Source organism: Populus alba, chromosome 2 (assembly GCF_005239225.2).
Source record: "Populus alba chromosome 2, ASM523922v2, whole genome shotgun sequence".
Classification (NCBI taxonomy): Eukaryota; Viridiplantae; Streptophyta; class Magnoliopsida; order Malpighiales; family Salicaceae; genus Populus; species Populus alba.
This window is the reverse complement of record NC_133285.1, coordinates 18,462,909-18,477,262: the sequence shown is the minus strand read 5'-3', so window position 1 is coordinate 18,477,262 and position 14,354 is coordinate 18,462,909. Positions and strand designations below refer to the sequence as shown.

At 33.8% G+C, this 14,354-nt stretch overlaps 1 protein-coding gene across 3 annotated transcripts; it reads left to right on the top strand.

The window, feature by feature from the left end:
- The first annotated feature begins 3,974 nt into the window (after window positions 1–3,974).
- Window positions 3,975–10,703, top strand: LOC118044141 (auxilin-related protein 1). 3 transcript variants are annotated; one of them, XM_035052305.2, is made up of 8 exons: window positions 3,975–5,017; window positions 6,048–7,680; window positions 7,770–7,902; window positions 7,991–8,091; window positions 8,209–8,274; window positions 9,239–9,328; window positions 9,951–10,127; window positions 10,251–10,703. In XM_035052305.2, the coding sequence occupies exons 1-8, from the start codon at window positions 4,380–4,382 to the stop codon at window positions 10,287–10,289; spliced, it is 2,877 nt and encodes a 958-aa protein (XP_034908196.1). In that variant the 5' UTR covers window positions 3,975–4,379; the 3' UTR covers window positions 10,290–10,703. The 3 variants fall into 3 exon arrangements, with proteins under 3 accessions (XP_034908196.1, XP_034908195.1, XP_034908194.1); XM_035052304.2 differs by having other exon boundaries at window positions 6,048–7,692; window positions 7,994–8,091; XM_035052303.2 differs by having other exon boundaries at window positions 3,976–5,017; window positions 6,048–7,692.
- Window positions 10,704–14,354: the final 3,651 nt, after the last annotated feature.

Genomic DNA, 14,354 nt, shown 5'->3' with positions numbered 1-14,354 from the left:
TATAATATTCTGTAATTATTACGAATAATAGTACAGTTAATTTAGTTATTACATAATTCAAGACACATGTTCTTACATGGTATATCCAAAATAAAGTGTCACTAAATTATATCATACTTTAAAGAGATTATTTCTTTAAATACATAGATTGGATAAGTAAATATAATTTTAGATACAAAATTATATTACAAACAAAATACTTGTTCTTCCAAATATATCATTTGATTAGACAAAAGATACAAATTCATGAACTACTACTATTTAGATCGGTGTAGCGAAGTACCCGGAAATTTATTTTTTATATATAAAGTTGATTACGTCTAATATCATAGGCATAATCAGCTTTACAGTCAACAAGCATTATTTTTTATATATAAAAGTTGATTATGTCTATATATTAATCGTTGACTGTAAAGCTGATTATGCCTATGATATTATATGATATTAGATGTAATCAGCAATAATTAAATATTATGACATGCAAATACATGTATATATGCATTCGCCACATTCTTTATCAAACAATTTATATTTATCATTCCTTGACATTGGCAAATCAATATCATTAATATAAATTCTTGTGGAAATACGAAGATCATCACTAACCTAAACCATGTATTTATTCTATAACTATATCATCTTGAATTCTCTAATTGCTTATTAACCAGAATACTAATCTCATTATCCAAGAATTTAGTTTCTCTAACCATCCATTAACCAGGATACTAACCCTATTACCCAGAGAATTCATTTCTCAAATAATTCATTAACTAGTTAGTTTCTCAATTTGCCTATTAATCAAGGCACCAATCCTATTAATTAGAGATTTAATTTCTTAATTTAACAATTAATCAGAGCACTAGTTTCATTACCCTAGGATTAGTTTCTACAATCTATCTCTTATGTTTTTTTTTAAGTAGGGCTACACAAAAAATGTATTGTAATATCAAAAAAAAAAATCTTATTACATTAAAAAACATCATAAATTTTGTTCAAAACAAGCTAAAACAAAAAAAAGGCTCGTAAAAATTTCAATACAAGCCTAAATGAGATTGGAAGAAAGAAAAAAGTACTAAGAAAACAAATGCAAAATAGAGGCCTAAGCGTGCGGGTCTGACCTAGGTGACCGACCTATCGTCTGCCCCTAATGTTTCTGGAAAAAAAAACTGCCCATTTCTTTCTCGATTCTAGCTACATTGGTGGCTAAAAAATCAAGGTTGATGTTATATAAAGAAATCTATTCTCAACTTACTCTGACTTAAAACAATTATAAAGCTTGATAAACCTATACATGATCTAAAATAAATCAAAAATTCAAAATTAACTCGAAGCTAAAAAACTTCAAGAGCTCATGTCTACCATTTAAGGAAAAGAAAATGACAAAAAACACTCAAGTGAAACACCCCTCATCGAAAGAAACATATTGACACCAAAATTGATTTTTTTAGTGATCTTAATTGGTGTCAACCAAGACTTTCTCTCCTCCATAAGAATCCAACCACTTTTTCATCTCTCACACTAAGGGTCTAAAAATAAGAAAAGTTAAGTTTTGGACTAAAATTGCAATTTTGAAATTTTAAGGGACCCAATAATATATAACTTGGAAAGTATAAGGACCAAAATAAACTTTTTAAGGCCATTTTTAAAACTTCCACCCATTTCCCCTAGCTTTTTCATTCCAATCCCCTTTCTTTTAAATTTGTCCCTTTTCAACAAATTTGAAGCAATTGGACTTCAGTTTGGCCCTAAAAAGAATGCAACCAGCCAAAAAAAAATAAAATTCAAGGAATAAAATAAATAAATAAAAATTTCTATGATAAGTCCATGGTGAAATATGAGAGCATATATAATTTTATTGTTTATAGTGATTTAGCTACAATATATAGAGTTTCTTATAATAACATGGCTTATGAGGCAAAAAATTGCCAGTAGCAAGTTGCGGGAAGGGATAAAAGTTTTATAAGGCCATTTAATTAGCATGTGGTTATTTGTGTACCAAAGGAGTGGCTAGCCTATTAAGAGCTATCATGTCTAAATTGAGTTGTGTTTGATATGCTATGCCAATAAGTACCATATTGTATTAGACATAGTTCTTCCAATTACCCTTTCTAAAGTAATTATAGTTATAGGACTCTATGCGATGTGCTTCTAAGGTGTATAGTTCCAACCAACCTAAATTGAGAAATCATATATACTAGATATAGGGCTCGTGCTACGCCACAGGTTGACCTTACTTTCTTCTAACGTAAAAAGAAATGAAACAAGCATTTTTAAGAAAAGAAAAAAAAATCAAGACTCGAGTAATTGACTCGATTGAGTTTAATAAACTTGACTAACTCAAACAATATGAATAAAAAAAGTACTAAATAAACTAATAAAAAAAATTAATGCAAAAAAGGTAAAAAAAAACTCAATTGGAGCCTATCTGGGTTAACATGTTAAATTTGTAACCTGGTCATAATACCGGGTAACCCCATTAAAAGCAAACTTAATAAAATTATAAAGCTCAATTGTTAAATACTATAATGTTAAAGAGTAAAATTAAAAAAAAAATTATTAAAAAAAAAGTGATAAAAAAAGTTTGAGTCAACACAAGTTAGCCTATTACCATATGCATAAGATTAAAAAAATCTCATTAAAAGAAAAGTGAAAAAAGAGAGCATGAAGATCAATTTTTAATAAATTAAATGCTGAATGATAAAATTAAAAAAATCAATTTAAAAAAAAAAATTAAAGTCAACCAATATAAACTTTCAGAACTTGTGACATTGGTCATTAAGCCAAGAGGTAACCCCATTGAAGGCAAACCATAAAAAATAATGTAGCAAAATTCTAAATATACAAAATATCAAGGGATAAAATTAACAAGATGCAATAAAAAAGGATCCCAAAAAAAGAAAAAATAGCAATAAAAAGAATATGAACTATATTTGATATAAATCATTTAAAATCAAATGCTGAAAAATAAAATTAAAAACAAAATTTAATTAGAAAAAAAGAGGATAAAAAGACATCACTAAAAAGAATAAAAATTAAATTTGATATAAAAATTAAATGAAATCAAATAGTATAAGGAATGAAATTGAAGAAAAAATATATAAAAAAATTGATGAAAAACAAAACGAATAGTAATAAAAGAATGAAGACTAAATTAAATATAAAAAAACAAATGAAATGACACCTTTATATTTTGACAAGAATATATATAAAAAAAAAATATCTATCAAAGTTCAATTGATATGCTATCGTGTAACACAAAAGACTATATTTACATGCACCAATTATTTTTTTAAGTTAATATTTATATTTAGTAAAAGATCGAATCACCATAGTAGATATTATAATTACTAATAAAATAATAATTTGAAAGTACTCGGTGATAGTTTAAAATATTTTATTTTAAAAAATAATTTAATTATTATTCTATAATTTTAAAATATAAAATGTTTAAAATATCTCCAATCAATCTCAATCTTATAACTATTAATGGATCATCTAAAACATTCCATATTACCTCTATAGCAATTTCATTGGATTTTTATTAAAAGAGTAAAATATAATTGTACTATTGTGATAAATCCTTTATGCTAATTATTATTATTATTACTTGTTTTTCAAATCTGAAGAGTTGGGAGAAGTTAAACTAGGTTTGCTCAAACTAACGTTGCTGATGAGACGGGGATAGTATAGTCATTCAAAAATCTAAAAAGGAGAAAAAAAAAGAATCAGGAGGAAATATGTAAGTGGGTTTTGAAGTATAATAATTAATTTTTAAAGTGATTTTTATTTAAAAAATATCAAAAAAAATATTTTTTTAAATTTTTAAAAATTATTTTTGATATTAGTATATTAAATTGATTTAAAAATATTTTAAAAAATATTAATTAAAAATAAAAAAGTAAAATTTTTTAATTTTTTTTAAAATATTTTTAACAAAAAAAAAAAAAACAGATAAGAAAAGGAATTTCCAAACACCGGAACATAAACCCGAACGAAAGAGCAAGGGGAAGGAGGAGAGAATATGATATACAGCTGAAAAATCTAATTACGATTTGATCCTCCCTTCTTCCACCATCATTCAGGCACCCCAGTCTCCACCATGTCCATCTACCTTCCCCCCCCCCCCCCTTTTTTTTTTCTTCAGAAAAACAAACAAAACCATCTCTCTCTCTCTCTCTCTGAACACAGCACATCATCTTCCTTATTTCAAATTTTAGTTCTCAATTGACCAGTCACCTTTTCTCTGCGCCTCCGTGTCTCCATGATTTTCTTCATCATTTAGCCACCCCCGACCTCTTTCCCTCTCTCTTGGATCTAGAAAAGGAATAAAATTCAAATCCTCCACAGATTCACTGGCACAAAAGATTTAATTCAAATTAATGGATGATTTCCCCGGTTTGTTAGCCCGCGACTACGGGTTCAAACCCCAAGGCAAATCCGCACCCATGGCTCCACCCCGCAGCACAAACAGTAACAGTACCAATTTTAACCTTGGATCCGGTGGTCCCGTTCATACCCGATCCTCCTCCTCCCACAAACCCGCTCCTCTTTTCGACAATCAAGCCGGCACGGACGGTCTGTTGTTCAACGACGTCTTCGGTGGTCCTCCTAAGTATTCAGAATCACGCGGCGGAGCTTCCGCTACTGCATCGTCATTTGATCTTGACTCCATTTTCAAGGAACAGAATACCAAATCGGCATCGCTGCCGATCTTTGATAAGCCTGTTTACGATGATGATATTTTTAATGGATTGCCTGGGTTGAAGAGTTCGTCTTCTGGGGGTGGTTCTGCGTCAGCCCCTAAGTTTGATGATGCGTTTGGTTCGGTCAGTTCACCCCCGAAGCAGCAGCATCGAAGGCCAGTGCGAGATAGTTCACCGTTTGATGATCTGCTGGGGAATTTAGGTAAGAAGGAGACGGAGCCGAAGAGAGAGAGTGGTAGAGTGGATAAGGATTCGACGGCTTTTGATGATTTACTTCCTGGTTTCGGTCGCATTAGCTCCCATACGGTTAACCGGTACTGATTTTATTATTATTTTTTGTTGTCGCTGTTTTTAAGTTTACAATAGATTTTGATGATTTAAGTATGCTACTGTGATTTCGATGTCATGGTATGCCGTGCCTTAATGCATTTACAATCATGACATGCTTGCGGACCATTTACAGTGTGTTGTTTAGCAGTTACTTTGTAATTGCTTCAGATTTTTATTTGGCATGGTTGTCTTAAAAATAAGTAGTGTTCGAATTTCATTCTATGCTTTTACGGTTGAGTTGATTTTAGAGAGGTTCGTTGGTATAGTGTATTAATGCTCAAGAAAGCTTAGTTGCCAACTGAAGCCATTGCTGTGTCTTTACTTTCTATATGGGTTATATTCATCAAGTTGCATCTTGGAAGCTAAATTTAGCCCAACCAGCTTAAAAGCAATGAGAATCTGGTGGTAAAGGATTTTGGCCGGGAGGAAGGGACAACAAAAGGGAAAATTGAGGAATGGTTAGTTTTACAGTAGCTTCCATTATAACTGGAATAACCAGTTATAAAGTGAAATATGAGACGGCATAACAAGTAAATGATGCATTTGCTATGATGTTTGAGTTTGGAGGTGAACTTAGGTTTTGGGGCTGGTTTCATTCCTTAACCTTTTCTTTCTTGGAGAGTTATCATGATTGCGAATAAAAGAAATCAGTGTGTTTTTTTATGCAGCGGGCAGAGCTCTTGTCTTCACTTTTCTTTCATCCTATTGTTGTCATCTTTTCTTTTCTTTGTGTATTTTACTAGAATGCCCTTGTTTACTCAAATTAGTGTACTGGTTTAGCCTTTTTCCTTTTGGAATTGATTATTACTTAATAAGTTGTTTCTGAACCTATGGAGTCTAGCCATAACTTGGACTGCTTCTGGGAAAAGAACTAATATTGTTTGATTGTGAATCATGTGTAGTTAGAAAAATTGTGTCCATATTTTCTGTCGATTAATATGAGACATACTGTTTCTGTTTTTTGTTTGTGGTATAAATATCAGTGATATTTTAGTGCCATGCTATTTTTCACAGTTCAACTTCCGAGCCGGGTCTGTTCCAAAAGCCATCTTTAAATTCAGCCAGGTCAGTTCCTGGTGTGATGGAAGATCCCTTTGTAGTACTAGAGTCAACGTCAAGCGCTGCAACTTCATCATCAGGGTTGTTCACAGAACCTTTGGAAGAAATTAGTAAAACCAGTAACCCTGGAAACACTAAGGTTGATAATTCATCTGTAGAGAGGGGAGTATTTGAAGATCTAGATCACCTTGATGATCTTGGGAAATCTGTTCCATACAAGAGATGGGAGAATAGGAGCCCTTTAAGAACAGGACCAAGCACAGGTGGTTCATATTACTCTGCGAGTCAAGAATCAGTTGACACATATCCTGTGGAGAATGCTGGGGGCCGCTCGCAGAAGAAAACAACTGATGATTATCAGGAATCTCATGAAACCATATTCAATATGCCTACTGCTTCAACAGATTTTCATAGATCTTTTGGTCAAAATGTCTCTCCTCCTTCATATGTGGATGTCAATGCTAATGAGATAAATTCTTCTCCCAGATCTGAAGAGGTCTCTGAATCATCAGATGATGTATGGCTTTCTGTGTCTGAAATCCCTCTTTTTACTCAACCCACAAGCGCAACACCACCTTCTAGACCCCCACCTCCAAGACCACCGCGGATATCAAAGTCGGAGAGAGGTTCCTTTTCTTCTACAAACTCTAGAAAGAAGGTCAATGAGTATCCTTCTTTCCAAAATTCCGCTTCATACTCTCAAAGTCCTAGATCAGATCGTGCAGCAAGGAATTCAGTTACTTCTCAAATTGATGAACTTGAGGACTTTGTCACGGGAAGGACTCAAAACAATAATAATGAATTTGCAGATGTTCTACCTGTTGATGATGTGGATAAAACTTCCTCTGCTGCTGCTTCTGCTGCTATGAAGGAGGCCATGGATAAAGCAGAGGCTAAAATCAGGCAAATGAGGGAGAGGGAATACCTAAAGGCTGCTAGAAACAAAGAAGCTGGTCAGCTGGATAAAGATATGCTAGATGCTCAGCTGAGAGAATTAAAAGAAAGAGAAGAGAGATTTGATCGTGAGAGAAAACAGAGGGAAAAGGAGGAGGAAGAGAGAGAGCAGAGAAGATTTGAGAAAGAGAGGGAGAGAACTCGTGAAATTGAGAGGGAAAGGGGGGAAATAGAAAGAGAGCAAAGGAGGCTCGAAAGAGAGAGGGAGCGAGCAAGGGAGATTGAGAGAGAAAGGGACAAGGCTAGACAAGTAGTGGAAAGGGCAACTAGAGAGGCACGTGAAAGAGCAGCTGCTGAAGCTCGAGAAAGAGCAGAAAGGGCTGCTGTGCAGAGAGCACAAGCTGAGGCCCGTGAAAGGGCAGCAGCAGAGGCAAAAGAAAGAGCAGAAAGGGCTGCTGCAGAAGCCCGGGAAAGGGCAAATGCTGAGGGTAGGGAGAGGGAAGCCCGGGAAAGAGCTGCTTTTGCAAGGGCTGAAGGTGATGCTCGACTCAGAGCAGAACGAGCAGCTGTGGAAAGAGCTGCTGCAGAGGCTCGAGAAAGGGCTGCTTCTGCTGCGAGGGCAAATCATCAAAAGAGTGAAAATGATCTTGAATCATTCTTCAGTACTCGAGCAAACAGTGCACCAAGACCTAGGGCAAGCACTTCAGTTAGGACCAAAAGCTCTCTTTCATTCATTGATTTGTTGTGGTATCAGTGGGCTAATTTTCTGAACCTATATTACAGGATCCTTTCTCTGATAGCCAGAACAATCGAGGGTCTGAAGCAGTTAGGAAGACGTCTGTTGGGGCTGCGTCTAGCATGAGGAAAGCATCTTCAGCAATAAATATTGTTGATGATTTAACTTCGCTTTTTGGAGGTAGTTATGCTGCTCATGAGAATTTTTGCTCATAATACAATAATTTCCTTTAGTTGTGAATTGGCTGAACTATTTCTGCTTGGTAAAGGAGGTGCTGGATCATCCAGAGAATTCCAAGAGGTTGAAGGGGAAACTGAAGAAAGACGAAAAGCCCGATTAGAACGCCATCAGAGGACTCAGGAGCGTGCGGTATGTTTTGCATGGCATGATTTTATTGGGATGATATTGAGGGTTGCATCATATACTTGTTTATTATTGCACTCATATTAGTTCCACAGATTTTAATTGTCGAGCTTTTATGTCCAGGCAAAAGCACTGGCGGAGAAGAATCAACGTGACCTTCAAGCTCAGAGAGAACAAGCAGAGAGACATGTAAGTGGTTCAGTCTTCAGTGGACCTTTTTTTAGCATTGTCTCCACTCATGCTGTCTTTAATTCTTTGGTGAAACCTTGGGATGGGTAGCCAGGGTGGTGGGGGAGTTGGGGTTTGGAGTTCAATGACATTTTTCTTACAGATTCTTTACTGATTTTGCACATCCTATATACAGTAGCATGGAATTTTTATTTTGCCCTGAACTGGGATTTTCGTAGATAGATGGTTGTGTCAAAATCACATTTTGATTTAACCAGCTTGGGATGGCAGGAAGTAGGTTCTAGCTATTATAGGTTATCTTTTGTATGCAAAATTACAACAAAAAGCATCTGTGATGAATCCAAAATGTCTAGTGCATGCATTGATGTGGTGGTTAAAGCACAGTTCAATAGCTAAACATATCAAGATGTACACTGACCCATATAATTGAGTCAAAAGAGGCTAGCTGTGGGAGCTAACTAGTTAAGATGTGCAATTATTCTGGACTTGGGTGTCATTTGGATGTTCAGGCCTTGGACAACATTGTTAACCCCCACTTCCTCAACCCCCATGTCATCTTTAAGAGTTTGAATCCATGTATGTATGTTTGAAAAGCATGTGCATAAGTGTGATGTTTATTTTAAACTACAAAAAAGCCATTGATGGTTCTCAAATCCAGAAGTGAACCAGGCTGAATCCAGTTCTACTGTATCAGTTGGTTTGTGATTTATGTCAATAGCAAATACAAGTTTCAGCACACCAAACAAGGTTAACTGTCTTAATGGAATTTAGTCGCAACAGGTTTCATTTCTTAGAAACTTAACAAACTGTATGTTGTCGATTGAAGCCTAGTTTTATTTTCTCCAGTTCCTTCCAGTATCAAGAGTGTGAAAAATGTTTCAAGTTGCATCTTGTTCTTTTCTCATTGTTGTTGTTGTTGTTGCTCCAATTGTTAGATGTCTGATACTGTTTAAATTGATTTCAGAGGATTGCTGAAACATTGGATGTTGAGATAAAGCGTTGGGCTGCGGGAAAAGAGGGGAATCTCCGTGCTCTGCTATCAACACTCCAATATGTGCGTTATTTTTATTTCTTGGTTTTCTGATACTATATTATCATATTCAGCATAACACTTACAGGGAGAATACTTTTTGTATACGTTCAATAAGTGGGCTTTGCCATATCCATTATAGATACCTTTTGCCCTCAAAGAAGAAATAAAAAGCACATCCTTTTATCTTGTGCATCAATATTGCACAGGTTTTTTTGCGATTGCATTTTATAGATGGTAGCATTATTCTACATCTAGCTTTGCATTTGCTCATGTCTATAGTCTTTTTTTCTTTCCTAAAACTGATTTGACTCTTTAGGCATTTGACATTATAAATAACAGTCCTTGTGGATAGTTATCTATGGAGCACTCTATTTGAGGTTAGTGTATTAGTGTTTCCTAAAACAATTTATAGCCTATTGAAACTGAAAACTGATTCTGCAATTTCTAGCCTATTGAAACTGAAAACTTTTAGCTGTTGCATCTTGTCATGTGATCTTTACACTGTCTTTTACGAAATTTCTTCTTCAATCCATGACTTTTTTAGCTGTAGGGTAATTGCAGAAATTTTTTTTATTGGTGGTCATTCTAAAGGTAAATATTGTTTTCATCTATCCGTTGCTAAAATCTCCTGTACAATGATCAGGTGCTGTGGCCTGAATGTGGATGGCAGCCTGTCTCTTTGACCGATTTGATTACTGCTGCTGCAGTTAAAAAAGTTTATAGAAAAGCAACCTTAAGCATTCATCCTGATAAAGTGCAACAAAAAGGCGCCAATCTTCAACAAAAATATGTTGCCGAGAAAGTGTTTGACTTACTTAAGGTATCTCCTCAATCTCAATCCGGCTAAGGAAAAGCCTTGCTAGTCTCCACCTGTGACGTCACGCATTGTTGCTTCAATCAAATTTGCTTCTGCTCTGAGTTTGAGTTTCTTTTGTTAAAATAGGAAGCGTGGAACAAGTTCAATTCAGAAGAGCTTTTCTGAATCCCAGTGGTAAATATTTTTCTCCAACTACATGATTTGGCAACTGCATGGTTCATCGGCAGTGAAAATGCTCAACTCCTATGGCAGATGTGTTTTTTTTTTTCCATACATATATCTGATGCAGTTGTCGCTTTGATTGATGCTGCTGCCTTACATCAGCTGATGAAAGGGGGCTCAGTAGATTTCTTTTTTAATTGTTGAGAAGCCCGTGGGTGAGTATCTTCCCTTGACTCAGGCTGCTGTAAATAAATTGTGTTCCACTAGCATGTGGCACCTGAAAGTCGGAATGCTCCTTCATGTAGATTTATCATTCGACACATTAGTCGAAGTCACCTAAGCCCATTTTGCATGGGATGAACGTGGTCGTTTTGTGTTAATTCTTTTTTATAATAATTTCTTTTTTGTTGCTGGTTACCATTTTAGTTGTCGAGCGTGATATGATGAGTGATTCAAAATAAGTTGTGAGATCAAACCATATTGTCCTTGTATGATTGTTGAGCTAGTAACGCTGACGGTATGCATCTTTTTTCCTGTCCGGTCTTGCTAGTATTTCTTTTGTTTACAACTGGAAGCTTCAAAGATCAACCTAAACTCCTGTTTGTGACTGAAAGCTTTGATTGCCTTTCTGTTTCCTTTTTGTGCTTTGGTGGCTTACGAACAGGCGGGCAAATCATACATGCCCGATTTGGACATATTAACAGATAACGAGACAATCAACGTGGAACTGGCCCTCCTCCCGCAAAGGCAAAGGCACGGCAATCCTGCAAGCAAAGTAAGTAGTGGTGACTTTACCAGGAATATCAACTGTTCTACTAAGTTATTTAGACCCTCTCTTCGCTAATAGAATCTGTCTTAATGGAAATATGAGTAAAGTAAGAAGTCACAAAGTTCAAAAAGAAAAAAAAAGAGAATTTAGAATCTAGGCAGGAAAAGAGTTAAGAAATATATCAGTAATTAACTGGATCGGTGGCAGGGCCAGAAATTTTTCGTGGTTCTAGAGTAAACATTTAAGCTAAAAAAAAAACCCAAGGTTCAATTTACCTGCTGATAGAAACAACTGCACGTGCATAAGAATCCACTCGTATACTTCTAGGCAGGGCAAGATTTTCCATCTGGAAACTAGTAAATATTTTGCGAGAGAAAAAGTCAGACCTTTTCTAGGTGTCTCGCACTCACTTCGATAAGCATCGTTAAGACCATCGTATAATCTTTTTCTAGTTCATCAGGAACCATGTCCTGGAAAGCATATTTGATGAAATCCCAAGACCCCAAAAAACAAAAACAAAAAAAAATTGTAAATAGAGAAATAAATCAAGCCGCCACTAAAAAAGGGGACAGATAATACATTTGAATCCGAAATTTGATACAGAAATGCAAGAGTGCAAAAGAAAGAGAAGCTGACCTTGTCATTTTCCAGAGCAATTGGGTCCTGTGTCTTCACGCTCTCTTTTGTCTCAACCGATAACAAAGAAAAATTCGAGGACTTGTTTATTTTGGATAATTCTAAAACCTGAAAGCAGGATATTCATAAAAAGGAAAAGAGAACCAACCTTGCTGTTGAAAATCAACTGGGGTATCATTATCATATTTAAACATTCCGAAACACAAAAAACAAAAACAAGAAGGTCAACATTAAAGCATCTTTTCCTTTATTGCAAATTACCTTCTAATTTTATGCATAATACCATTTACGGAAATACTTAAATCCTCCATTATGAAAGCAAGGGAGAGATAAAAAAGAAAACGAGGGAAAACGTTTTTGCAAGTTCGGTAATTGTTTTTTCAAATGTCATGATAACACATGTATTTTACTATAATATTATAATCATTGTCACATATTTAAATATGATAATGATACCATATACTAAAATGCTTATAACATTTACCGTAGCACATTTTTTTCATCAACTTTTGTTTTCCAATTGAATCTTTTAACACTTAAATTAAGGTTTAATTTGTTAAGTTTGGGGCAAATTAAAACATAGGGGATCAAGGTGTAAAACACAAAAGTTTCATTACCAATCTAAATTTTGATTTGAAAATTCACTTTTATCCTCCTACTTTATCTTCTCAACCTTAAAAGTCCTTATAATTTTCAAAAATTCAGTTTTGATCAATAAGTTTATTTTTATTTTTATTTTTCAGTCCTTGAATTTGAGAGAGGAAAGAGAAAGTCATCGGTTCCCATCGATTTCAGGCATTAAATGATTAATTTTAGTGTCAACGAGTTTCATTTGACAAGAAAAGTTTGATGATGGTTATTTTGAACATCAATATCATCTAAAAAAATAGATCGAAGTTGAGAAAGAAAAATTTTATCCAATTTGTTTTTGTGTTCCTAAATAATTTTTTGGGTTTTTTTAGCTTGATAAATTATTTTTTTAATGTTATAAGGGTGTTATTTGGGTGTTCTCAAGCACAAATGGGTTGAAAAATTTTTTTGACCTAAAAAACCAACTCATCATTTTCTAGCCACCAATAAAGACCGAAATTTGAGTGAGAGTAAACATCATTTTCCACAACAGAAGACATGTTGTTTGTCTTTCTAAGAAAAAAAAAAAAGACGGAAGGGATAGCATATTATCTACCCTTTAAAAAAATTAAAAAGCCTAGATGCGCAAGTCTAGGCTAGAGGCCAACACTTTTGGGCCCTTTTTTTAAAAGTTAGGCTAGCTTGCTTGATCTCTTTTTTTTTTTTTTTATCCATTTCAATTATATCTTTTAACTTTTTTTTTAAAAAAATAAAATAATAGTTGTAATAGAAATAGGAGTAGCAGGGGAAGTAGAGGAAGCACCCAATTTGGCATTAGAAAGGGAAAAATCATTTATAAAAAGAATTGTGGGATAATGGCAATTAGCAATAAGGTTTTTAAATTAATAAAAAGGTAATTTTTCATTGATTTTGCTTCTAAATTTTTCATCCTTTAAATTATGAAAAAGGATTGAAGGGGAGATATTTAGTAAACCAAGCAATAGATCATTTGCCTTCTTCTATACTAAGATTACTAATAATTTTTAGGTTTCACACAATATTATATTGAGATCTTAGTTTGTATTACTTTTATTGATCATAGTATGCGCATGTGATATAATATACATGCTATGATATTGTCTAATTTCCCTTGAAGTTCATGTATTTATTAATAATACTGTATAAATAATAGTTTAGACATATTCAACATCTAATTTTATGTTCACTTATCAACTCATTCAAGTTTTGATTCATCAGAATCATATCTGGCAATAAGACAAATAAAGTGATATTTTAAATAATCATTTATGGTCAAAGTTATAACACATTTCAATGACCTCTTTATATATTTTCTTTTAAGAGGACACTTCATATACTAAGCTTGAGCGATCTTTTATTACTCATTTAACAAGTTTAAAATTGTTTTATCTCCATTTATCATAATATAGTGAAGGTGATTGCTTGTATGAGAAAGTCATTCTTTTATCTCTTTGACATACTTCCTATATTTAACATGCTTGTATGAGAAAGTCATCTCTTTTATCTCCATTTATCATAGTATTTATGTTCAACGCATATAATTAGTCATAAATAGCATTATAAAATTGAATATAACATTTTCTTGAAGACTATTTTAGACCATTATTTGACTTCAAAAGTCTATATGTTTTGTGTTTTTGGCCTTTCTTATCAAAATGTATAAGTTGTCCATATAGATTTGTTTATCTAATTCTCCATTAAAAAAGTAGCATTTACATGCATTTGATGTAATTCAAGATCCAAGTTAACTACTATAGCTAGAATCAATCTTATCGAGAAAAATCTCATAACAAGTTAAAATATCTTCTCATAGTCAATTCCTTCCTATTGTGTTTATTCTTTAGCTACTAATCGCGCCTTGTATTTTTCAATACCACCATTAGCCTTTTATTTTATTTTAAGAACCCACTTGTTCTCAATAACCTTGCTTTCTTTTGCTAAATCAACCAATTTCTAGACTTGGTTTGATTTTATAGATTCTAACTCTTCTTTTATAGCTTTAATCCATTTATCCTTAACAAAGAATGTAAGAGCTTTATTTATATATGTTGGTT